At 31.2% G+C, this 26,717-nt stretch overlaps 1 protein-coding gene and 1 pseudogene across 1 annotated transcript; both read left to right on the top strand.

Annotated features, from left to right (window-relative positions):
* Positions 1 to 13,546: 13,546 nt before the first annotated feature.
* On the top strand, positions 13,547 to 19,415 carry LOC140955218 (uncharacterized; annotated as a pseudogene).
* Positions 19,416 to 21,224: 1,809 nt separating this feature from the next.
* On the top strand, positions 21,225 to 22,329 carry LOC118055269 (dehydrodolichyl diphosphate synthase 2). Its single transcript, XM_035067118.1, has one exon. The coding sequence runs from the start codon at positions 21,260 to 21,262 to the stop codon at positions 22,172 to 22,174; it is 915 nt and encodes a 304-aa protein (XP_034923009.1). The 5' UTR covers positions 21,225 to 21,259; the 3' UTR covers positions 22,175 to 22,329.
* The last annotated feature ends 4,388 nt before the right edge of the window (positions 22,330 to 26,717 follow it).

Consider the following 26,717-nt stretch of genomic DNA (forward strand, 5'->3'; position numbering starts at 1 on the left):
TTGGTTTTATTACATATTATCTTAATCAATGTAATGATATAATAAACATTGGGTATAATATGAACTATATAAAGGTACTTGAATAATAAAAAAAAGGACTCATCATTCTAGATAAATTAGAAAAAAAATTAAAAATAAATTTATTTTGATTATTAAAAAAATCTATAGTTATTTCATCAGGTTTTATTCAAGCCCATGATATCACATGTAAATCTAGATTTTCAACCTTATCAATTTTTTTAACTAGAAATGGTTCAAGTTTTGATACGGATACCTGCTGATTTAGATTTTAAAACTATGCTTCCTAATGCATAATTGAATCACGGATAGTTAATTCTTTGACTTTTCTACCTTAATAAAAATTATCAATAAAAAAAACGACTTCACTTAAAAGTTAAAATATAAATAATGAATTATGATTAATAATGATAGTAACAACTTTACAACCCGTCTTTTTTTATATAAAAAAAAAACTTAAATAATCATTAAATCTATTTACTTAAAAAGATTATGGTATACAATTTTTTATGTGTTTATGTGTGTATATAATGAAGACAAGAATAGACTGGATTGTTAAATGTATTTTAAAATGTTATGATTTTTAGAAGATTGTTATCTCGATTCAAACCTGAATTGTGGGGCGTTACTCATGAACGTCAAACATTTTAATTTCTTTTGGGGTAATGTTGAGAATACTTGAAAGAGTTGGGTTTTTTTATATAAAAAAAAAAGAAAAATAAAAAGAAAAAATAAACTTTGTTATTAAGTGATATGACATGTTCTTCTCATAATACTTTTTAAATAATATGATGGTATATCTTTACAATTCATTTGATATCCACATTATTAAATTTATAAACGTCAATTACATACTGTCATGTTATTTAATTATTTCTAACATAGTTTTTGTCTTTGTGTGCTTGTCGACGTTCCAGGTATGCAACTACGTTGTTGACTGTGCTACATTGTGTATAGAATCAGTTATTATTTTTTCATATAAAAAAATATTTAAATGTTGTTAAATTGTTTTTTAGTGAAAATATTTCTTTTTAATATAAAAAGATTAACCTGATCTGACCTGATCTACTTAACAAATTTAAAAACAACCCAAATAACCAATAAAAATATGATTTAATTAAAAAAATCAAAATAACATCTTTTTTAAATATTAAAATAACAACATTATAGATTAACTTAAGTTACTCTGCCAAATCCACTATCTAGATTATGAAACTCTCGTAATCTTAATGAAAAAAATTAATAAAAAAAATATTAAACTCAATTCTTAATTAACTCAATATATTAAAGGATGAAAATTAAAAATAAAATTTAACAAAAAAAAATGATCCAAATCAATTAAGATTAACTTATCAAACCGGGGCTATGAGACCAAGTCAACTCTATAAAAAAAAAATTGAAATAATTTACGAAAGCTCAAATCTTAAAGAACCTAACGTTGAAGGTGACAAAGATCATGAGATCAAGATAATCTCATAAAATAAAAACTTAAAATAAATTATGAAGTTTAATTTCCTAATTAACCCAATATAAAAAGATAAAATTAAAAAACAAATCATCTAAAAAAGGATAAAAAACCCGAGTCAACGGCTTAACCCGTGACATGAGTCATCAGATCATAATAACCCAATAAAAAACAAATAAAAAATTATAATTATGAAGCATAATTTTTCAATTAATCTAATATTAAAGGATTGAATTGAAAAAAAATAAAAACTAAAAGACAAAAAATAATTTAAGTCAACTTAAGTTAACTTACCAAACTTGAAATAACTCTAAGAAAACAATAAAAAAAATATAAAATTTAATTTATAATCAATAATAATATATAATGAAGTTCAGAAAATAATTAATAAAAAAAAAATAACAATTCAACACGGGTAACTATCAAAAAAAAAATTTAAAAGGATTTCGTTGGACAAACAATAAATGCACTGGACACTTAGATCATACAATCGTGGTTGTATAGATTTATTTTTATGAATTGGTCAAACCGAGAATAATTCATTTTTTAAAGAATAGAATTTAAAATTAAATATCCATTAAATTAAAACCCTGGAGGCCCGGAACTCTTAATATTTTAAATAAAATGATAAAGATGTATGATCTTCGCTATCCCACGATATCTGGTCACATTGGTGGCCACCGCCGGAAGAAACCCATCACGTATATTCAATATTAAATAAAAAAATATATATAATTCTAACAGATTGACCAGGGATATCATTTCATTTTTTAATTTTTGTAGATTCAAATTGGATTATTTAAATACATCATAAAAATAAATCTTTTAAAAAAAACAGATTTATAAAAAAACAATTAGTTTAAAGTGACATAAGTGCTGATAGAAGGATCTCCTTTTCTTATTGTAGAACTATTGACCGAAAAAAAAATATTTTTTTACTTTGCCATGAATATATTTTTAAATATATATTTTTACAATCATGCATACATTTTTAAATATATTTAGTGACATAAAACAAACTACAGCTAATGTTTGTAATATTACAATCATGCTTGGCATTTGGCAATCTCTTCCTGCAAACTTCTCCGGTCCAACAATGATTCAATGGATGACATCGCATGGATCATGTTTGATTGTGTAAGTCTTGTAATCGATTAATTATTTACATGTGATATTAAATTTATCTATATAAATATATTTAATTATTAATAAAAATTTATTTTTAATAATTATATTTGATTAATGGATCTATAAAAAAAATAAAGTTTAGGGATAAAAATATTTTATAAAAAAAATTATAAAATTATTATAATTATAAGGTTTTTTTTTTTTTTTTTGCATCAAAGTATTATTTTTAAATGTTTTTGGTTAATGTATTTTTAAGACTGAATATTAACTAAATTAATTATATAACATCCCTTAATGCTTTCATAACAATACATGCAAAAAAACAAAGCCATTTTTGTTTTCTCTATCCCAATACTTGGATGTAATCTCTATTAAAAATCATATACTAATTAGCATATCCCTATATAGTCTATGAGTATAGATTTGACCACAGACACTTTCCGACTTTTTTTACACTATTTTTCTTTTAAACAATGTCTATAAGTATAGTTTCTATATTAACAACACATGAGACATATATATATATATATATATATATATATATATATATATATATATATATATATATATATGTGTGTGTGTGTGTAAAAGCATAAGCCATTCAACCCATACATTAAGATTAATATTCATAGTTAAATTTAGGCTTTTAACTATAGTACTATTATTGGATTTCCCAAATAACATAAACGCATTGGAAATAATAAAATAAAAAATTTTAGAAGTTTTTAGAATCCGTTAAATAGACTAGAGTTGTTGAGGGATTTATTACCTGAATGTTGGAGAATAATATAAATTATATTCTATGACCTCACCTAACAGCTTAAGCTATTGGGTTGAGATGGCTCTTTGATATGGTATCATAGCCTTAATGACCAAGCGGTCACGAGTTCGAATCTCACCATTCCTATTTATTTGATAAAAAAAAATTAAGCACAAGGTAACGTGGGCCTATGCAAGTTTCAAGCCCAAAGGGCTTTCACTTGAGGGGATGTGTTAGAGAATAATATAAATCATATTCTAAGACCTCATCTAATAGCTTAAACTATTAGGTTGAGATGGTTCTTTGATACTGAAGATCTTCAGTTTTGAATAGTTCTTTAAAGATTGGGTTATCGCAAATCACAAGTCTTTCAATTATCCAGCTTGCACCTGTGATTAACATGAATCACTATCTCTATTTGGAACAAAGATATTGTTGTGCCTTGAGTGCTAGCTCTCTATTTTGTGACTTAGGTAGTTTTTATGTCTCATAGACAACCACAAAAAAGAGGTGTAACTTACTATTTATAGAAAAATCTTAAAAACCCTATAAGCTGACAAAATATCAATTTGCACATTGGATAATATTCATTTATTAATTCATGATAATTTTAAAAATTAACTCAATCAAGTTCTTACTTGATTTTTCTAGGTCTATAGATATAATTTATGTATTAATTATATTGTAGTCCTTAATTTCTAAAATATATTTTAATCAAGTCATACCTAATATGCGACCAATTAGGTTCCCAATTTGCTGGCTCAAATATAAATTCTAATTAAATAAATTAAACAATTTAATTTATTATCAATTCAATTATTGATTAATTTATATTTGAAGATCAAGTACTTTGCCTAGCAATATGTCATAATCCCCTAAATATTAGAAAAGTTATTAGTGGTTTAACTTAACCTTTCAGCATCAATCATCTAAAGGACATCCCCACCCCTAGACCAAAAAAAAAAAAAACCATAAAGGACTTGATGTTGCACTTTATTCTTCCTGCTATTGTGGAAGTCCTGCAGATAGCATCACCCCGTCCTCTCATCATTCGGCTCCTCCCTAACGACCAGCCACCACATAAAAGTCATGTGGTGTAGTTTCTTTTCCCCTAACGGTGCAACTTTTTCTTCCATAGGCACGGTGAGCTCTGTAAAGCAATAACAACACCTCCTCCTTATGCATCAGCGGTGTCCATACCAATAGACCAACGATGCAACTTCTTCTTCTTCTTTTTCAACACAGCAATCTCGTCACTAGTGCTTCTTAACAACCCAGTTGTCTTGCACTGGCTATAATTATGGAGTTGTCTTCAGCCCTGACAGCCATCACTGACGTGCAACCCTTCGACCATTGGGAGCAGGTATTAGTCAAAGCATCAGCCCAATGGTACGACCAACTTCATTCCCGGTCGACACCACCCATCATCTTCATCCCCGAGCACCAGCTTCATCCCTACACTAGGTAAGCTCTTCTCGTCTCTATGCATGCATAAACTTTATTCACTAATAACTGTTCATTTATGCAGCTCTCCTACTAGCCAATTAGGTTTCTGGTTTAATCCAGTAACTAGGTTGAGTCACTGGATCCAGCCCAGCCCATACGGTTGGGTTAGATCTGACCCAAAAAAATATAAAAAAACTTATAAAATTAAAAAAATAGTTTCACAAAGTAAAAATAAAATTTTACGGATTTATTCACTAACTCTAGAGTTAAAAGCATCGCACCTTTTGGGTTACGCAATATTTATTAATGTCAGGTTTAGAAATATTCATATGTTAATATTCATTGGCGTTAGAGTCAGAAATATTCTAAGCAGACCATCGGTAGCATGATTCAACAAACTCGTAGCAATTTAAGAGAAAACCAGCAATGTAGTTTGTCTCAAATAGGACGCTTAAAAGGTGATAGTATTTTTCCTTTCGCCTAACCAGTCTCATGCCAAAGAATCAATGTTGACCAAGTAGGGTTCCTAGTGACCATAACACTAGGTAACGACTCATTGAACTAAACATTTTCCCTCAAAGAATAAGATGTCAGATACTGTTTTCTTTTCATGAGATATTATTTAATCGGTCACTGCGATGTCGCAGGTTTGACATTTCATATGGATGTAGTGTTATAAGAGATGTAGAGAAGAATCTTATTCTTTCTTAGATAATCCTTGAAATATTTGGTCAAATATTAATCACCTCGATCCAATTGGAGTTTCTTAATACTTAATCCAATATGTATTTCAATTTTATTACAGTTTATATTGAATATGAGTATTTTAAATTCAGGTATATACAAACCATTAATTTAATTATCGGATCCATAAAAACATCATTATTATAAAAAACAACATTTGTCCTCAATAATAAATTTAAATCCATTTAATACTAAATAAAATGGAAACACTGTCTTAAAATACTAGAACAAAATAACAATTATTAAGTTATAGTATTAACCTATTAGGCAAAATAAAATAACTAGGTCCTCCAACTAATGCATAACTAGTTTCTACAACTAATACAATAACCCTCGCTTTATTACTAAGTCGTAGGTCCCCTTTGCCTTCAACTAATCTAGTACTTTTCTTTAGTTCTTGCATGTAATTGCAAATGTGAAAATCAGATTTGGTATCCAATACTTACGAACTACAATACAAATTAGTAAGATAGTTTTCAATTATAAACATACCTAAAGTAGACACTTCATTAAGGTTATTTTCCTTCATGGTTGCAATGTATTTCTTATAATTCCTTCTCCAATGTCTTTGCTTACCATAATGATGACAAATGCCCTTGTCTTTTTTGTTGCCTTCAATAGGTTTGTTTGCTTTAGAGATAGGCACCCTTACTATTCCTATCCTTCTTTTTAGAAATTCTAGAAGACCAAACTAGAAGAACTGTGTTGTTTTCCTTCTTAAGGGTCCCTTAACAGTTTTAAGCATATTAATCAATTTTGGCAATGTACTATCCAACTTGTTCATTTGATATTTCATAATGAATTGTAAAAAGCTTTGGGGTAATGACTCTAAGAACAAATCAACACTTGAAACATGGTCCATGACAAAACTTATTTGGCCTAATTTCTTGATATAGCCATTTATTTTCAAAACATGAGTGTTCACTGAAAAACTTTTTGTTATCTTACAACAAAACAATTTCTTAGAGGTCTCATACCTTTTAGTCATACTAGCATTATAAAAAATTCTTTGAGATGCATAATCTTAATATAAGCATCCATATTTCCGTGTTGCCTTTGAAGTTCAAGTGATATACTTTCTAACATCACATATGCAACATAATCATTGTTATCAATATGATGTTGATGTTCATTCTTAACTTATTCTTCATTATTTTGAAGCAAAAAAATAGGCATTTGAAATTGGATTTTCAAGAACATAAAACCTCTTTTCTTGCTTTAGAATAATTATCACATTTTGATGTCAATCCAAGAAATTTGGTCCAGTCAATTTGTTAGTATCAAGTTTGCTTCGCAGGGATATGTTACTACTTATTTTCATCTACCAACCAATTTATATAAAGATAAGTTTCATGCATAGATATTTAAAACCAAATTTAGACAAGGCATGCAATCCTAATTTGGTCTCTCACTATATTCATATAAATTAATAGCCCTTCCTATTAAGAAATCTCAATTATATTTTCCTAATAGGTTAGGATCTCATTTGATTCATTCAACTTTGAGTGACTCAAAAATTCAAAATAAATTAAATTAGATGGATAACATAATTTATCAATCACATCTTTATGTGACTCCTATATCAATTAGGTGAAAACTTTTTGTCTAAACATATCTTATATGTTTTGTCTAACTCATGCCTCTAACTTCATATAATCATTGTTGTTACCCATTTTTGTGTTCCCACACAAAAAATAAAAAATATATAACAAAGTAATACATATATAAAAACTATATTTAGAAGGAATTCAAAAAAATAATAGGAGTGAGAAGAGAATGCTAAAACGCCCATAAAATGGCTAGAAATTGGTTGGGGAGGTTAAAAAATACATAACTTGAAATTTGACAGTATATTTGTAACTAGTGAAAGCCTTGTTAACAAGGAAAATTCAATTTGAGGAAGAAAAGTCCAAAATCAAATGTTTATGGATTCAATTTAATTTTATCCAAGGTTTAATTGAATTTATGGAGGGTTTGATTACAAGACAAAATTTTTAAGTCAATTTAGGCTTTTATTGGAAGAAATTAAAAGTTCTGGGGTCCAAATATAATTTTGAAGAGTTGATTTGGTCAAATTAGGGGCTTAATTGGATAATTATTGAAGTTTGATGGCCAATTAAGGACTTGATTGAAACAATCTGAAACCAAGGACCAAACCGAAAATATGCTAAAATCAAGGGATCCAATTACAATTTATCTGGGAGGATTGATTACAAAATTGTAAAAAACATCTAAGGACCAAATCAGAAATATCATTTAAAGTTGCAAAACGGTGTCGTTTCAAAGGCACTATTCTTCTTCGCTCATTCAGCAGACAGGAACCGTTTTAGCAACAAATGCCGCAGATTGCTTCAGTTATGGGAACGTTTCACAGCTACTATATCTCTACACACCGTTACCATCGCCAACCGTTACCACTGCAATAATGGTCCCGAACGTCTTTGTTATAAAAAACGCATGCAGTTTTGGCTATAAAAGCAGAGAGGAGAACGAACAAGAAAAGGGGGAGACACAAGACAGAGAAGGGGGAAGAACTAAAAAAAACACGAGGGGGGGGGGGAGGAAAGGGAAACACAGAAAAAAAAAAGGTAGAAAGAAAAAGAAGAGAGCAGAATAAGGGAAAGGGGGAGAAAAGAGGAGACAAAGAGGGAGGACGCGAAATAGAGAGGGGGGAGAGCGTAAGGAAGGAGAGGATAGCAGAGGAGAGACAGACATGGCAGGGGGGTTTTGAGACGAACGAAAAACAGAGGGAGTAAAGGAGAATAAAAAAGCAGAGGGAGACGTGAGGAAGAACTGGGCAACACAGGGAGACGGAAACAGAGGAGAGGGACTGTAGAACCTCCTTCAAAACTCCAACATTCCGAAAGCAAACTCAGAGGAACTGGGAAGAAAAACAAATATACCAGTAGCTAGAGAAAGCAAAAGAAAAGAAAGAACCAGAGGAAAAGCCAAACAGAAGTATAGGAAGTGAAAAAGAGAGAAACAAATCGAAGCAGACGGGGAGGAGGAAAAACAGAGGCTGGTGCCTCTGCACAGGGAAGAAGAAAAAAGAAACTGCAGCAGCGCCACCTGGAACCACCGCCACCAGCGAGCACCACCGTGAGCTCCACAGCAGCCACCGCAGGTCAGGCCCCCGCTCCTCTGTCTATTTTTTTGTTCGTCTTCATTTCCATGCAGAATGTGAGCAATTCACATTCTGCAGCAAATGAAATATTATTAGGTGGTTACTGTGTAGAGCACAGTAATCACCTAATTATAATTCACTGTTTACTGTGCTCAGCACAGTAACCAGCAACTAATATATTGGTTCTTCGGGCTGGAACATCAGCCCAGCCCACGCAACTGGGTTGAGTCCAGCCACAAGTAGGTTCTTTTACGGCCGATTCTGGCCTGAATTTATTTTTGGCAGATTTCGGCTCAATTTTCTTTTGGGCTAGGCCTGGCCCATAAACAAATTCAAAAAACTCATTTTGAAATTTTTGATTTTCCTGTGTAAATTTTTAACAACATTTTGATTAAAATTGGTTTGCATTTTTATACTGTGAAGATACAAATATAATATTAAAATACCTGGTTTTCGTGAAAACACTGGAAAAAAAGTTGTTTTCATGTATATGGTCAAGTCTCTCAAAAATAAAAGAAAAAAAGAATCATATTGTATTTTCATATAACAAAGAAAATTTCAAAAATATGTATTAGCATGCATTTTGGTTTTAATAATTAGTTTATTTAAGTCACGAGAACTAGGCCAATATTTTCAAAAATTCAAAAAAAATTATTTTGTTTTCTTTTAATAACTGGGGTTACAACCTTATACATAAGACGTATTTTGAATATTAAATTTTTTTGTTGACGTCAAAACGGTTAGGTTTTACCCGATAAAATAAGGATCTCCTTACTGAGAAGAACTTTTGTTAAACCATAGACATACCAACAACTAAAAAACACGATAAGACCTTAGATTTTATCAGACAATTAAACAATGCAACCTACCTTAGGTAGGGTGTATTTAGGGTGTTAATACCTTTTCTTTACGTAACTAGTCCCCATACCCGATCTTTGAAACCAATTACAGTTCCTAGTTACCAAAATACTAGGTGGTGACTCCAATTCTATTTTTCCACAGATAAAAGACAAGAATTCCTTGTCTCTCCATATTTACTAGATAGATACCGGATAATATAGGTTATGAGAGTGGATTTTTTGCTTACGACACTACACACGTGTGACAATCATAAGTAACACATCCAAATTATATAAGTTAGTTAAGTAAGACCCAATTTTATAGTATTAAACATATTCGATTAATGATAATCTTGAATGACTCAACATATTATTCATGAATAGAACTCTAGTTTTATACATATAAAATTAAAAGACGATTATTCATATTCTCAACATGTACTTAATATATTAATGATGGATTTATTATCAATTAAACATATTTTATTCAAAACATGACATAACATATATATATTTCATATATAATAATTTAAATATAAACATACCCCTAGCATATCATTCTAATTGGATGATTATGAACATGTCTAAGCTAATTCCCTCCAAACCATTGCAAGGAAATAGATGGTCAAATCCTAGGTAGTTTCTGCAAATCTGTATATGTCCTTTGCAAGCATATCAGTTGTAGTCATTTCTTTCTTCATCTGGATTCATAATCCTAGGTAGTTTCGGCAAATCTGTACATATGTCCTTTGCAAGTTCCATCAAGGAGAATTAGTTGAGAAAAGAAGAAAACCTTGAAGAAAATAGAGATAAAGCGTCCATTTCTTTCTTCATCTTAACCATTACAAAATAATTGGTTTTTTGCATAATGCATAAAAGCACTTTAATACCATGATAAATTGCATTGCATACTTCAATTCTAATTATTGACTTTATGTGCTACTATAAAGTAATATTTCTAACACATAGATATATTCAATCAAATTTAATTTGATAATTTTCCAAACAAAACAAATTTTATTTAATATAAACACCATGGAAAATATTTTTTAAAATTTAATAAGAAAATTAATCATATTATAATTCTTATTAATATCCTAAAGTATTTTAGGATTAATTCAATAACATTTTCCAGCTAAAAAACTCGCATTATTTTTGAAAAATATTATTTAATTAAATTGTTTAATTAAATAAATCCTAATATCATTAGGATATCATAAAACTTAAAAATTGAATTAAACAATTTAATTCATTCCTAATCCAATTAGAAAATCTAATTCTTTAATTATAATAATTTTAATTTTAATTTTAATATATAATTATTATTTTATATATGAAGGGTTAAAATCATAAATTCAGCCCCAAAAATACCTAAAGGTAATTTGATTTAAGTTGCAGAGCTAGGTAGAATTATAATTCTCTCTTGAAACACCCTTAAAAGACTGCATGGTATAATTGTAATTCTACCGTCTTCATTTCTTTGCTGCAGCAGCCTTGCTCCTGTAGGCTAGCTACTGCTGCCGGCGGGGGCACATTGCCTATGTCGGAGAAAGCCATATCAACGAAAGACATGTCCTCTGCCCATCAGTGCCTATGACGCTTGGGGCTGCGCCAAGCAGCACCCATGGTGCCAGGTGCTGCTCGTTTAAAGCGCCCAGGAGCTGAACGTTGTGTGCGGCAGTGTTTAAAAGGCTCTAGGTGCTGTTTGTTTAGTGCCAACGATAGATCTCCTTTATTTTAAAAAACAATTCTGCCAGATTTTGACGAAATTCAAATAATCCGGCCAGATCTGGCTGGAACACTAGCAAACAATTTTGTTTTTGAAAAATCATAGAGAGAAAAATTACTTTTTGACAAAATAATTTTGCATATAAAATTAATTCAAAATTAATATCAATAACAATTAAAACATGCAACCAACAACCCTAATTGTCTAACGATGGCTATAATACCACTATTGGGTTTTCTAAATAGCATACACGTACCGAAAATAATAAAATTATTCAGGAGTCCTCAGGATCTCATTAGATAAATCTAGAGTTATTTAGAAAATTATTACTTGAAGATATGATCTCCTTCAACTTTTATAAATTTTAATCCTAGACACTTTTTAAAATAAACTCAATCAAGTCTTTACTTGATTTTTCTAAATTTAGAAAAATAATCCATGTATTACTTATATTCTAGTTCTTAATTTCAAAAATATATTTTAATCAAGTCATACTTAATTAAATCATCCTAGTTTAATTTCTAACTAATAGTTTTAATATGTGACTCATTAGATTCCCAATATGTTGGCCCAATTTTTTTAAAATTCTAATTAAAAATAATTAAATAAATTAAACAATTTAATTTATTATCAATTTAGCAATTGATTAATTTATATTTGAAGATTAAGTGAATCGTCTAGCAATGTGTCATGATCACTAAATATTAGAAAAGTCATTAGTGGTTTGACTTAACCTTTTAATGATTCGTTTCTCAGTGTAATTAATATCCTTTAATTAATAATGTTCTGATTTAACATTAAAGCATGGAGTATGTCTATCATGTTAAATCATATTTGTTCTCTACATAATAGTTATTGATCGTTTAAATAAGATTCGAAACTCTTTTTAAATTTCATTCCACCTTGGTCAAGGATTTCTTAGTCAATATTATTTAAGAACAGATGAAACATTTTTTCTAATTCACATAGGGTGATTAATCCTTTCTTGATCACTCAAGTACATTCAAATAGTTTATGTTATGCTCAATATCTACCCTTTTGTTACCTTGATTAAGATAACATTTAATAGGATCAAGACATTACATTCTTTATACAAGATAACTTAGTAATCTCAAGTCTAAAAATCACTTACATAATCATCACGTGAACCTTTCTATGGATATAGGTGATCACTTCATAAGGAATCCTTATACGGGTCAATTCAGTGTACATGTTTTATGATAAACACTTACATATTAGTTTTAGGTATCCTTTATATCTCAGTTTATGAGAACAACTACTTCTTTTCATAAAGTAAAGAACATAATATGTATCAATATTTACAGCTTTAATAAATGTTCATTACTTAAGAGAGTATCAACCAATAATTTTTTAGGAACAATGATTTGATGCAAGTAGAATCTCATAATTATAATAACTTTATAATTTTCTTTACAAAATATTTATGTCCTATGAACTTTATATTTACTTTAGATTCATAAATAAAATATTAAATTCATTAATCTAATATTATATGAATATTAAAGATAAATTAAGTATTTAATAATAATAAATATATATTTACTTGAATATAATAACACCACGTGTAACCAATTGATTGACTAGAAGACATATTAAACTAACAATTGTGTCATTACATTGGTCTTTTCTCAAAGACAAGCCATGTTGCATTCATTTCTCTCTATCCAAAATGATCGACTTTACCATTATTATTAGTCTTCGTTCAATGTGACATACTTTAACATTTTCATTAGATTTTATCAAATTATATTTGTTTGTATATTGTTGAATCTTTGTTTGAATTACACCGAATTAGATGTGTTGTGATGAAATAAATAATAGCTTGTTTAACGGGTCCATTTTAATTTTTATCAATTGTATTGCGAAGTTGTGATTTTTGTAAATTTATATATATATATATATATATATATATATATATATAATTTGTATAGATTGATAGTTGATAATTGATAATGAATATTTAACATAAGTGTTTTTTTAGTTTGTTGGATAATGTCGGGGAAAACAAATATTTTTGTTATGTTTATTTATGTAACATAATTAATACATGTTGTCGTCATAATTTTATAGATGTTCGATAGAAGTCATGGATGATCATTCATGGATGTATCAGGACTCACCCTAAGGATTGCGGAGGATAGATTATTGTAATCGAGTTCAGGGTTTTATTAATTTTGCAACATCTATCCCAATGAATTTTATTGATGGCGGTATTAGGTGTCCATACAGGAAGTGTAAAAATAAAAAGTTTTTGCATCAAGATGTTGTAATGATGCATCTTCTAACCAAAGGGTTTATGGAGGATTACCTGTGTTGGTATGCACACGAGGAACTATTTTTTCCTAATAAGAGCATGGTAAAAAAGGTGGTTGGGTCAACTTCTAGTTCTAGCAATATGCATGAAGTTGGAAATGATAACAGTAATCCTTATAGTAATATGGTTATGCATGCAATGATAATAAGTGAAGATAATGTTAGTGAATGTCCAATCATAAAAGAAGAACCTAATGTATATGCAACAAGGTTTTTTGATCTGTTGTAAGATTCTGACGAACCATTATGGGATGGCTGCATGAACCACAATAAATTGTCGGCCGTAACACAGGTGTACACCATAAAGTCAGATCACGGGTTGAGTGAGGTCGGTTATGACAAGATTATCGAATGGGCGAGAAGCATTTTACTTGAAGGGAACAGGCTAAAAGAGAACTTCTATGTTGCCAAGTCCATGATGAAACCCCTCAGTTTAGGATACTAAAAAATTGACATGTGCCCAAACATCTGCATGTTATATTGCTTTAAAAATACTGAGCTAACCAAATGCATGACATGTGGGCATTCCCGTTACAAACCCAGAATTGGTAGAGGAAATACTCTCATGGAATATAAAAAACTTAGATACTTCCCAATCACACCTAGACACTGCAAAGGTTATTCATGTCACCAAGGACTGTTGAGCACATGACATGGCACCATACACATCATGCGGTTAATGGAGTGATTGTGCATCCTTCTGATGGCGAAGCATGTAAACACTTTAATAGTATGCATCCTCACTTTTCAGCTGAATCAAGGAACATGAGTCTTGGGTTGTGTACAGACGGATTCAACCCATTCGGGTCATTTGCTACTCCTTATTCTTGTTGGTCGGTCATACTAATGGTTTATAACTTGCCACTGAGGATGTGTAAAGGTCGGAGTCCATGTTTTTATCTATAGTCATACCAAGTCCGAGCTATCCAAGACGGAATATAGATGTTTGTCTTCGATCGTTGATTGATGAGTTGACGTAGTTGTGGTCCTCTAGAGCTTTGACTTATGATATCTTGAGCAAGTAGAATTTTATCATGAGAGCGGCTTTGATGTGGATTATCAATGATTTCCTAGCTTATAGAATGGTTTTTGGTTGGATCATGCATGGAAAACTAGCATATCCATACTATATGGAGAACAACAAGGCATTCACACTAACAAATGGGAGTAGAGCTTTTTTTTTTACTATCACTGTCGTTTCTTGCCACTAAATCACAGGTACAGAAAGAACAGAAAGGATTTTTTTATTGGCAAAGTTGAAAAGGATGTTGCACCCCCACGTCTTACTGGTGAAGAATTGCATGATGTTGTGTCAAAGTACGATAACATTGTTTTTGGTCTCCAATCAAGTAAGCAAAAGTTTCTTGGTTTTGGTTTAACCCATAATTGGGTGAAGCGAAGCATCTTTTGGAAGCTTTTTATTGGAAGACCAATCTTCTCCGCCATAACCTAGAGGTCATGCACTTTGAAAATAACGTGTTTGAAAATATTTTCAACACCGTCATGGATGTAAAGGGGAAGACAAAGGACAACATCAACGCTAGATTAGATGTAGTGGTTTTTTGTAACCGTAAAAATATAAAGTTGGTTTGTGATGGGTCACAAGTCGCAAAACCAAGACCAAGCTTCGTGTTAAAAAAAACGCATAACTACTAGTCTATAAATGGCTTAAGAGTCTGCGTTTCCTCGATAAACATGCCTTGAACATTTCAAGGTTGGTTAATACGAAGGAATACAGATTATGTGAAATGAAGAGTCATGACTACCATGTGTTTATGCAAACACTTGTCCCGTTAACTTTTCATGATTTGTTGCCAAAGATGATATGGGATGCACTTACGGAGATCAGTCATTTCTTCAAAGATATATGCTTTAGCAAGTTGAATGTTGATCACATTGAAAGGCTTGAAATGAATATCATCGAGACAATATGCAAACTTGAGATGATATTACTTCCATCATTTTTTGACTCAATGAAGCATCTACCCGTACATTTACCGTTTGAGGTAAAAGTTGGAGGACCAGTCTAGTACAGATGGATGTATCCATTCGAGAGGTTAGATATTACAGTTGCTATATAATTCATAATTAAACATTTTTTTGTTTTTTTTAATTGATAATTTTTTATTAATTCAATATATATATATATATATATATATATATGCAGGTACTTGTTCAATCTTAAAAAAAAAGGTTAAGAACAAGGCGCATGTTGAGGCGTCAATATGTGATGCCTATATTGTTAAGGAGATCTCAACATTTATCTTATATTATTTCAAACCTCATTTGAGAACGAGGATCAATTGTGTTCCACATCATGATAATGGTGGTGAAGTGTCTTCAAGTGGGAACTTGTCAATATTCTCCAATCCTAGGCGACCCACACCTAAAAATGTTGTAAGGGGAAGATATTTGTCTGAAATAGAGTTAAGACAAACACACAATTATGTCCTATTTAACTGTGATGAGTAGGGACCTTTTATTAAGCAGGTAGATGTTCGACTTAAACTTTGTCAAGAGTGTACTATTTATGTATTGTGATATCATAAACTCATATAATTTGGAACAACCATGCAGACAACATCGACGATACTTACTATCTAATAACTCACAACTGACCGAATTTCAGATCTTTCAATTACAAGATGAACAATTTGCCGCATTATTTAAAACACATGTAAGTCCTATCACAAACTCATTATCCCCTACAAGGTAATTAATTGAACACTTAAATATTACAGAATATATGTTTATTGATTAGTGTTGTATTTGATATACAAGGTTTATCAAATAGGAGGTAGTGTTGCTATTTCGTTGTCTTTACTAAGCCTGACCTTGAAAGATAAATCAAGTGCTATAACGAGTATTGTCAATGAATATGTCTTTCATACTGAAGAATACAGGCATAGAAGAAAGACATACAACAACAGTGTTTGTATTAAGAGATCGACTTCTAGTGAGTTTGAAGTTGACTACTACGGTAGATTGGAAGAGGTCATCGAACTGCAGTATCATAGCAAGCAGAAGACAATGTTTTTATACAAATGCTATTGGTATGACATAACTAACAGAGAAATTAGAGTAGATCCTCACTATGGTCTTATTGAAATTAACTCAAAATCTAGACATCGCAACGTAAACGATGTCTTTGTTTTCGCAAAGCAATGCCAACAAGTTTATTACACATACACCCCTTCCTTTATAAAGGACCGATCAAGAGTTGATTGGTTATCCGTTTTAAAAACGAAATCCAAGGGTCGTGTCAAAGTTGTTCAGGATGAGAACAAAGACACAAGTGTGATAGATGAAGTCTTTCAAGCTAGTGAGTTGGTTGAACCATACCGAGTTGCTCCTTCGATTGACTTAGAAGAAAATTTGAATTTTTGTGTTTTCGACAATACTCTTGTTAATGTTGATTTAGAGGAGTTGAATGTTGTTTTGAGCTCTAGTGGACTACAGAATTATGATGAAGAAGATGATAACCACAATGAAGAGTGCGATGAAGTTGATAATAATTCAATTGAGGACGAAGATGAAAATTCTAACTAAATGTGTTGTAAAGCCTTATTTTAATAATGTAATATTAAGGATGATATTTGGAACATGAAATATTTATTTTATAATTGTCAACTCTTGTTATTGTGCTATGCGTGCTGTAAGTTTGCAATTCAAACTTTTGTGTAGGAGGATAGACAGGCATAAAAACATCACTTGCAAAAAGATTGAAAGTTTCATCGACGGATATACCGACAGAATGGGACCCATCAGTATTTCATAGAGAGACGTAAAAAAATTATGGCATTGTACCATAATCACCAATGGAATGGGATCCGTCAGTATGTCATAGAGAGTTGCAAAAAAATTACGGCCCTTGCCATAATCACTGACAAATGAAGCACATGACTGTCAAACTTCCTGCGTAGTTACCGACGGATTTGCCAACGGACTCTGCAATTCCAATGTGCGCGTGCTCTGATGCACAGTTACTGAAGAAATCAAAAATTCTGGAGGGATTTTCAAAATTTTAGTGTAAATTTCAAAATAATACCGACAGAATTTAATGCCACCACCTAATAAATATTATTTTATTGTCCATCGAAAATTCTGTCAGTAAAATTGCAGTATAAAACCAACGCACCCTCCGTGGTTCATATTTTCCCGGCTCCTCAAATTTCTTCTCTTCTCCTCTTAGTATCAATCTTCTACGTTTTTCATTATATTTTTATTGATTTCATTGTAGTTTTGAACATATTAAAAAGTATGATTTCCCTTTTTTATCTTTGTACTTTTTTTTGTTTGAATTATGATTATTTTTGTGGTGTTTTTTGTTTTGTGTATTGTTTGTAGATAAAATCTTGAAATCAACACACTATTAAAGTAAACATTTTTCATTTCTGAAGTCTTTAGTTTTTTTCTTTTTATTCGTTCAATTTATTTTATTGTTTGTATTGCTATAATAATTGAAAATTTTGTTAAATATGAGTTGTTATTGTTGAATTTACCTTTAAAATGTTAATTGAAATATTTAGTTAAATTTAATTAGTTTATGTATGTTAATTTTATTATATTATTGCTTGTTATGTTTTTTATTATTTCGATTACTTTAATAGTTATTTATCAATTTGTATAGATGTTAGTTGAAATTATATAGATGTTGAATTTCTATAGTTGTTAGGTTGTATAGAGTTAATTTTGCAATATTTGTGTAATTATCAATTTTTGTAGATATGAAAAATATGGGTAGTTTCTAATATAGGTGAGTGAGGAGGGTATGGGAGAATCAGACGGCAACTAGGTAACATTGAAAATAATATTTATTTTTATTTTATAATTTTATGTTCTAAATTCTAAGTTATTACTATGGAAGGAGGTTGCATGATTTTTGGTATGACACCCAAAAAAAGCAAAAAGATATGCGGGAATAACAGTCTTTAAGGATGGAATGAGGTGGCAGTTTGGCAGGAATTCAAACCGCCATTCATCTCGGGAGATATATGGATGGCATAAATTGAGCACGTGACATCTGAGCGGTTCTCACGGCGCTCATAGTCTGGCACCGACAACCAGAACTAGCAAATTCATGGTTCGGTGAACACGCACACCGGTGGCTCCGTCCCGTTTAGCGCACATGCTAAGCAGATGGTAAGATTAATTTAAATGAGATACATCGTTAATTAATTTGTTGTTGCTTATAAATATATTAACTTGCAACATTTTTTTTCCTTACAGGCTATGTCTCTTGGACGTGAGCCGAGTCCAATAGAGTTGTTTGTAGAGACGGACGTGCGGAGTCAAGACCGCCAAAAGGGAGTGCAACAGTTCATGGACAACCATGCTCAACACTTCATGGTATGTTCGTTCAATCATTTTATTTCCTAAGTTATTATTTTCTTGAATTAAATATGATGATATTTTTTTAAAAAAATTCAGGAAACCTATAAAGCTGGTTGATGGAGAAATATGGGGACGATGCTTCGACCCATCTAGATTTCAATCTGAATTTATTGATGTAGGTAGGATCGTTTGGTGGACCTGATAAAAATCAGGTCTACACGCTCTCCAACATTATGGTCAAAAAATTGCAGTCGGCCTATAGTGTCTCAACCGTTAGGAGCTCTCCATCGGTATCGAGCACCCAGTCTAAGAAGTTCATGGCCTTGAAACAACAATATGAACGACTCTCGACGAATTATGATCAACTCCGTCAAATGATCATGGAAATGAGATCAAGGATGGGTGATGATACATGTGCAACCCCTTTTGGTCGTATAGTCCCGGTAACAATCAACCTCCTCCTCCTCCTCCTCCTCCTCCAGCTCCGCCGTTAATCTAGTTTAATTTTATTTTTGAAACACATTAAATTTGTAATGAATATTTGGATGAATAATATTTAACTTTATTTTTTTATTTTTAATGTTTAATAAAATTATATTTGGTTAATTAGTTTTTTTTTAATATTAATAAATAATTTTTTAAAAAATATAATTCTATTTTTTAATAGAATTATATTTGGTTAATTAGTTTTTTTTAATATTAATAATTAATTTTTTAAAAAAATATTTTTAAATCAATACCGACGACCTTACAGACGGAACTGACCTATCGGTATTTTAACAAGAGTTACGAAAAAATTACCACCCATGCCACAATTACCAAGGATATATTTCGTCGGTGTTTACCTTTATTATTACCGATAGAATATATCCGTCGATATTTGATAGAAAGTTCTAAAATATTTACCACCCATGCCACAATCATTGACAGAATATCTGTGGGTGATTACCGTTGATAATAAAGATGAAATTATTCCATCAGTAAAGTTCTCGCGGGAAAATTTTTTTGGCACGCTTTGCCGTCTATAATATCATTGGTGTTCCGTCGGTGTTTGGTTTTTTTAATTACTGACAGAATTAGTGATGGAATGGGATATTACCGATGATCAATATTCTAACGGACGAATTTCATCAGTAAAAATGTTGCCAACAGCCTGTGTGCCTTACACTGACGGAATTAATCCGTCAGTAAAACTGTTTAATGGTGCAGTGATAAAATCCTAGGATGTTTTATATTTTTTGAGTTGGTCGTGGATGGCATGAAATGTTTTGAAAATATATAATTGCTTGTCTCAATTTTGCTAATAAACGTATGCATGCAACTCTTAACATCATAAACCCTTTTTTATCCCTTGAAAAGTATACTAAAACCTTCTTAACGAAGAAAAAGCTTTGAAAAAACTATTCATGGTTATTAGACCCTATCTCGTATCTAATCTAAAACTAAACCTAGATTAATCAATTATCGAATCAATTGTGAATAACTGGATTAACCCAATCAATTATTTTTTTATTAAAATTAAAATCAATTTATTTTTGCTAAAAAAATCTCTTGATATTAACCTGATCAAGTTTTTTAATAAGATTATTCTATAAAGTTAACTAAATTTAATTAGATCAATCTATTGAATCTACTAGATTCAACTTAGTGAATATATATTTTTATTCAAATTAAAATCCAATTTATTCAAGCACGGAAACATCAGTTGAAAATGATTCAAGACTTCAGTTGATTTATTATATTGACTAAGGATAACATTAGCAGGCTTTTGCTCAATTTCTAATTGAAAAAAAAGATAGGAGTATAGGTACAATTGGATAAAACTTGAAAATTTTATAAAACTAAACTGTAATTAAACAAAAAGAATGAGGTTATCTTTCAAAAACATTAACAGCAGGCAATTTTATTAGACCTTTTGGATATCCTATTACCCTTACCTTAGTATCCTATTATCAACCAAGTCCCAAACATTTTGATATTATCAATTTTATTTCAACATTAGACAAGATTATTTTTCTATTCATACGTTGTTGGTGGGAATTTGAAAGATTCCATCTCTTACACATACCTAATTTTTCATGTTGTTAACTAGAAGAATTAAAAAGTGTGGGCAATTGTTAATTATTTCCAATAAAATTAATGTTATTTTAAAATTAATCTCCTCGAGATTGGCTAGCTAATTTTTAAATTAGTTAAATTCAAATTAAAAAACCTTGGTCAGCATTCAACGGCCGGCTTATCAACACCTTTTTAGCAACAGCACACAAAACCAATACATAAATATAAAAAATATCTTAGCAAAATCAAAGTTAATCTCTACTACCTAGTCTTCAATACAATGCTTTCGTTGCGCCTCCGCTCCTCAGTTTGCAAGACCCTTCCTCCTAAAAAATTCTTTCAATTCTTTAGCCATCAAAAGACCAGTGATGACCAAACACACGAATTTCCTCCACTTGCCGCAACGAAAACGAACTCCGGTCTCAAAGAAGAGGAGAAAGGAGGAATAGAGCAGGCTATGCAGTTGCCGGAGGGATTACGCAAAGAGTCCATGCCCCGGCATGTTGCTGTAATCATGGACGGAAATTCCAGGTGGGCTCGGCAACGAGGGATGCTCACTCCTTCAGGTCATGAAGCTGGCGTGAGGTCATTGAAAGAGTTTACAAGGCTTTGCCTTCAATGGGGTATTAAGGTTGTCACCGTTTTTGCATTTTCTATGGATAATTGGACGAGGCCTAAGGAGGAGGTTGATATCGTCATCACTATGATTGAGAATCTGTTAAAGTCTGGTTTGGATGATTTTATCAGGGAAGGTACTCGAGTCTCTATAATAGGTGATACCTCAAGGGTCCCAAAGTCTTTGCAGAGAACGATATGTGACATAGAAGAGATGACAAGAGAGAACTCAAAATTCCATTTCATCATGGCTATCAGCTATAGCGGGACATATGATGTTGTACAAGCATGCAAAAGTGTTGCTCAAAAGGTGAAGGATGGTGTGATTCAAGTAGAGGACATCAATGAAAGTGTAGTTCAAGAGGAATTAGAAACCAAGTGTTGCGAGTTTCCTTTTCCTGATTTGTTAATTAGAACAAGTGGTGAACTTAGAATTAGCAATTTTTTGCTGTGGCAGTCAGCCTATAGTGAGCTCTTCTTTGCAAAAGCACTATGGCCTGATTTTGGAAAGGCTGATTTTGTAGAGGCCTTAACTTCATATCAACATAGGCAGAGACGTTATGGTGGTCGATATTCATAATTACACTATCCCTTTAAAATTTCTAGTTCTATACTTGTTAGGAATAAGTTCTTCATGATTAGTTTAAGAACAATGATATTGTACCTGTGTTTTGATGTTCTGTTATCTGTGTTTAATTATCCTTTAATAAACATGCTTTAAAATCTGTGTAAGAAGAGCAATGAGCCTTGTACCTCTCTCCCTTGTGTAAGAATAAAAATGAAATAAAAGGCTAACGTAAGATGCACCTTTAAGATCATTTGAAGAAGAATTTAGTCTTGGATGATGCTTAAACTGATTCGAAAATACTTTTATCATAATATATATATATATATGGTAAACATTAACCCTATCTCCTACTTGGATTATGAATATGGACAACAGCACTCCTCTACCATATGCTTTCGACTCTAAGATTTTAAGAAATTATTAGATGTGTCATGAGTAGTTGAGTTTTAGTATATTAGATAATTCCTCAAAAAAGTCAAAATGCCTCCAACAACTAAAAAAATGTAGTATCAGCAACTAATTAATTCATTGCAAATAAAACTAAAATCCATTGCTAATTTTTTAGCAACGAAAAAATATCGATGCAGATCTATCGTTGCTGATTTTTCATGAGCAACGAATTTGTCCATTGCTGATTTTTCAACAACGAAAATTCCAATGTTTACGATCAGCAATAGATAATCCGATGCTCACAAACCAGCAATGGATTTTCCATTGCTGATTGATGGATTATTTACAATCAGTAACGAAAAATCGATTGGTGACTATATTATTTTTATTAAATTAATTTATTTTTCTTATCCAAATGACTTTTAATTTTTTAATTAATTATTTATGGATATTTTGAAAGTTGTAGAATATATATAAACAACATAAATTAATATTAAAAATACTTTATCACCAAAATAATGGAATAATAAAATAATATTCATAGTATAAAAATTTAGTTAAACTTGCATTAATGCAAATAAGTTGAAATACAATCATTGTGCTTGTTATGGAGACGAATCATGATATTGTGGATTGACGTAAGATGAATCAGGATATGATGGTCGAGGTGTAGGTCAATAAATTGGTGGAGATGTGGGACCTATAGGTGTCATTATTTGGGGAGCCATAGGTGGCAGCATTGATGGGGCCATAAGTGTTGGCATACCTTGGCCAATATTTGATGTCACATCATGGTATTGAAGATTGTTCATAAGATATTCTTTTATGGAATCCATATGCCGTTTCATTTCAAAAATAAAATCATCTGTTTTCTTTATCTCCTCCTCTTTTTTCTTTATCTCTTTTTGCAATGCTCGATAAAATAAACTAGGATATGATAACTCCACCGAGTAGAAATGTTATGAAGAGCTTGTATTAACTATAGATTTTAGCATACGAGGTGCACCATATACCCTACCCTTTGTAACTCCTCCTAAAACCACATACCAAACTACTCCATCAAATGAAGGATGATTTTCCCGATTAATTCCATACTTTGAAATCATCTCTTTTTTATAATTTTCCTACAAATAAAATACATGCAATAATAAATTCATTTGAATGTTAAATAATATTTAAGTTATATAAATAAATAATCAAATAATAATACATACAACCACTTTTTTAGACTTGTTGTCGACAAAGATGCTAGACTGTTACTTTGATGCAAAGCTGAAAAAGATATCATCTCATGGAGGTTTTTTTCTACCAGCTTTCTCTTGCTTTCAAGATTAATAAATATTATAAAAGTTAAATATAAAAATTTTAATTCATTATCTTAAGAAAAAAAAAAGAAATCCTTACCATGTTATCTCGATACGATGCAAATGACACTATTCCTTTAGAATGGGTGCTTATTTTGCCTTCTGTTTTTGTTAACCGGTTCCTCCTAACAAATTCCGACCTCCTTTGAAATTCAAGGGTGGACCAAACATCTTTGATCATGTGATTCCAGTTGTCATTGTTTATCCAAGTAGGAGCTTTATCAAGGCAATCTATAATATTTGTAGTGTTTCCATTTGACATGGCTTTCTTACGAGCTCGTGTCAATTGTTGATTCAAAGCAATCCTAGCCTTATCTTTTCAAATATTAAGAAACAATCGACTCATCTTCCTTAGAATTTATTTTTTCTACAAAATAATTTATACCAAGTAAAAAGAGTGCACAAAATTTCAAAGTATGGAAATGATTAATCATATTATGTTATCTTGTTTAGAATTTGCAAGATTATGTAATAACTAATGAAATTAAATGATATTAAAGAGTAAACAAGAAATAAGAACAAATTGCAACACAAATCAGTCCCTACTACTGTACCTGTATTGGAGAAGAGATGCATATTTATGGTTACAAATAACAAGGCAATGACTAGCACACTTCTCTAGCTATTCAGTTGATAATTTTTATAATGCTACATTAAAGTGATCAAAATTGAAAAGAATATGGCAAGTAGTGTTGGTTCTTAGTAAACTATTTAAAGAGTTCATCCCTGCACATTGAAATATACTTTTTTCCCAAGAGTGCCATGCTCCATTAAAATTAGATCTTAAAATATCTCTGATTGCACGTCTACACAATGCGTTATTGAACCTGAAAAAATATAATAACAAACTTTTATTAAACAAATAATTACACAATAATAAGTAATTTTTTTTATACATGAAAATATAACCTTAATAAGTTAGTTTTTAAAAGTTTCAACTTACTTTGTTGTTCCATATAAACAAAGCTTTTTTTTTTCTTGTAATTGGATCTATTAGTGTGTCAAAACCCTTCCTTTTAACACTTCGGTCATAATTGTATAGAGAAGAGGTTGAACCGTGGTTTGATGAGACGCCATCTTGATCTTTATCACATACACCTCTCTCATTAGTACCAGCTCTCTCATCACATACACCTCTTTCATTATTACCGTCTGCCTCATCTTCATCTCTAATGTTCACATCATCATCAATATAACCATCATAACCATCAACTCTCTCATAACTCCTATATGAATTATATCCTCCATAAGCAAGTTGGTTATCTCGAGAGAATCCTCCTTGAGTTTGAAGCAAATCTTGGAAGCGAAAGCTCTCACAATATTGATATACATCAACCCTCCCATAATCATGTTGAGGAGGATGTGTACTCCCCAAGAGTAGAATATATACTCATTTTTTCTTCTGATACGCAGGTTGATGAAACGTGGATCCTTTGTTATTACACCTAAATGGAGTTTGAAATGATTTGGATGAAGTGGACCTGTCACTCCTTTAAGTGGACCTATTACTCCTCGAATCTAATATGGATCCTCGTTGAGGCATGCTAAAAACTAGAAAAAATATATACATTATCATCAATAATTATTGAGTTGAGAAAATATAAAATCAACCAAACTCCACAAATATATCAAAGAAGAAATGCAAAATTGTTTTTTGTTCTTGATACATGTCATATTACCATGGAAGAAGCAGGCATGGATAGAAGCTAAGCATAAAATAAAAACAGCATGAAGTAATTAGTGGTGTGGCAATCATGTCTCTCTACCTGGAACGGGACTCTTGCTGGAATGTAAAAAGAAGCTCCAATACTCTACTGGAACAGCCACCAGTTAATATTCTTCATAATGAGCAATTCATGTAAAATAAAATAAAATCAAAATGCAAGAGGCAGAAATCTGTAAATGTCAAAAGAAGCTCCCAAATGCAAAATCAACCAAAAAAATTACAAATAGAAACACTGGCATTAATCAGCATCCACATTATAATTGCAACCCAGAACCCATACATACAAACAGAAAGAAACAGTGGCAACAATATTGGCTGCAAACCTTTTAAAATCTTGGCTGTAGTATGGTGGCCAAGTGCTGTTAGAAATGCCAAAAGAGACATGATTGCCGGAAAAAGATACAGTAATTAGGATTAAACAATCCTTTTAATTAGTCTAGATGTTCATCTAGTTTAATTAAGCATACGCGTAAAAGAAGAAACTGCAGTTGTGTGAAAATCTTGGCTATTTGTGGATATGCAAGTAGTGAACTGTCTCTTTTATAATACGTATATATTAATAATCAAAAGTTCAGAATCAACCAAATAATATGTTAAAAAAAAAAAATTCCTCTGCAACCAATTTCCAGTACAAATCTGCTACTCAAAGATTTATAATTTGCCTAGAAGAATTTGAAACTAATACTAACACCTAGTACAATTATAAATTAGTTGTAAGTCAAGATGAAGATAAACTCCACGAAAGAAAAGAGAACAAGTCATATGTGCAAGCAAACACAATAATAATCAAGACATACCGGTGCAGCTAGCACCCAGGTGATTGTACTTCAAGCAGGTGAGGAAGGCATTTTTTAAAGCATGATGTGCCCCATAACCATGCATCCCTTCAATAACAGAGTTTGAGGTATCCAAACCAAGTAAAACTGGCAGAATGCATCCATAGCATGGAGTTTTCTTTGCAATTGTGGCAAGGCTGATAGGAAACATAAAGCAGTAAAATTAAATGGCACAAGAAATCACAAGTGCAGGGACGCATCAAGTCCATTTCATCCATAAAACAACAGCAGAAAATAGA

Source organism: Populus alba, chromosome 1 (genome assembly GCF_005239225.2).
Source record: "Populus alba chromosome 1, ASM523922v2, whole genome shotgun sequence".
NCBI lineage: Eukaryota > Viridiplantae > Streptophyta > Magnoliopsida > Malpighiales > Salicaceae > Populus > Populus alba.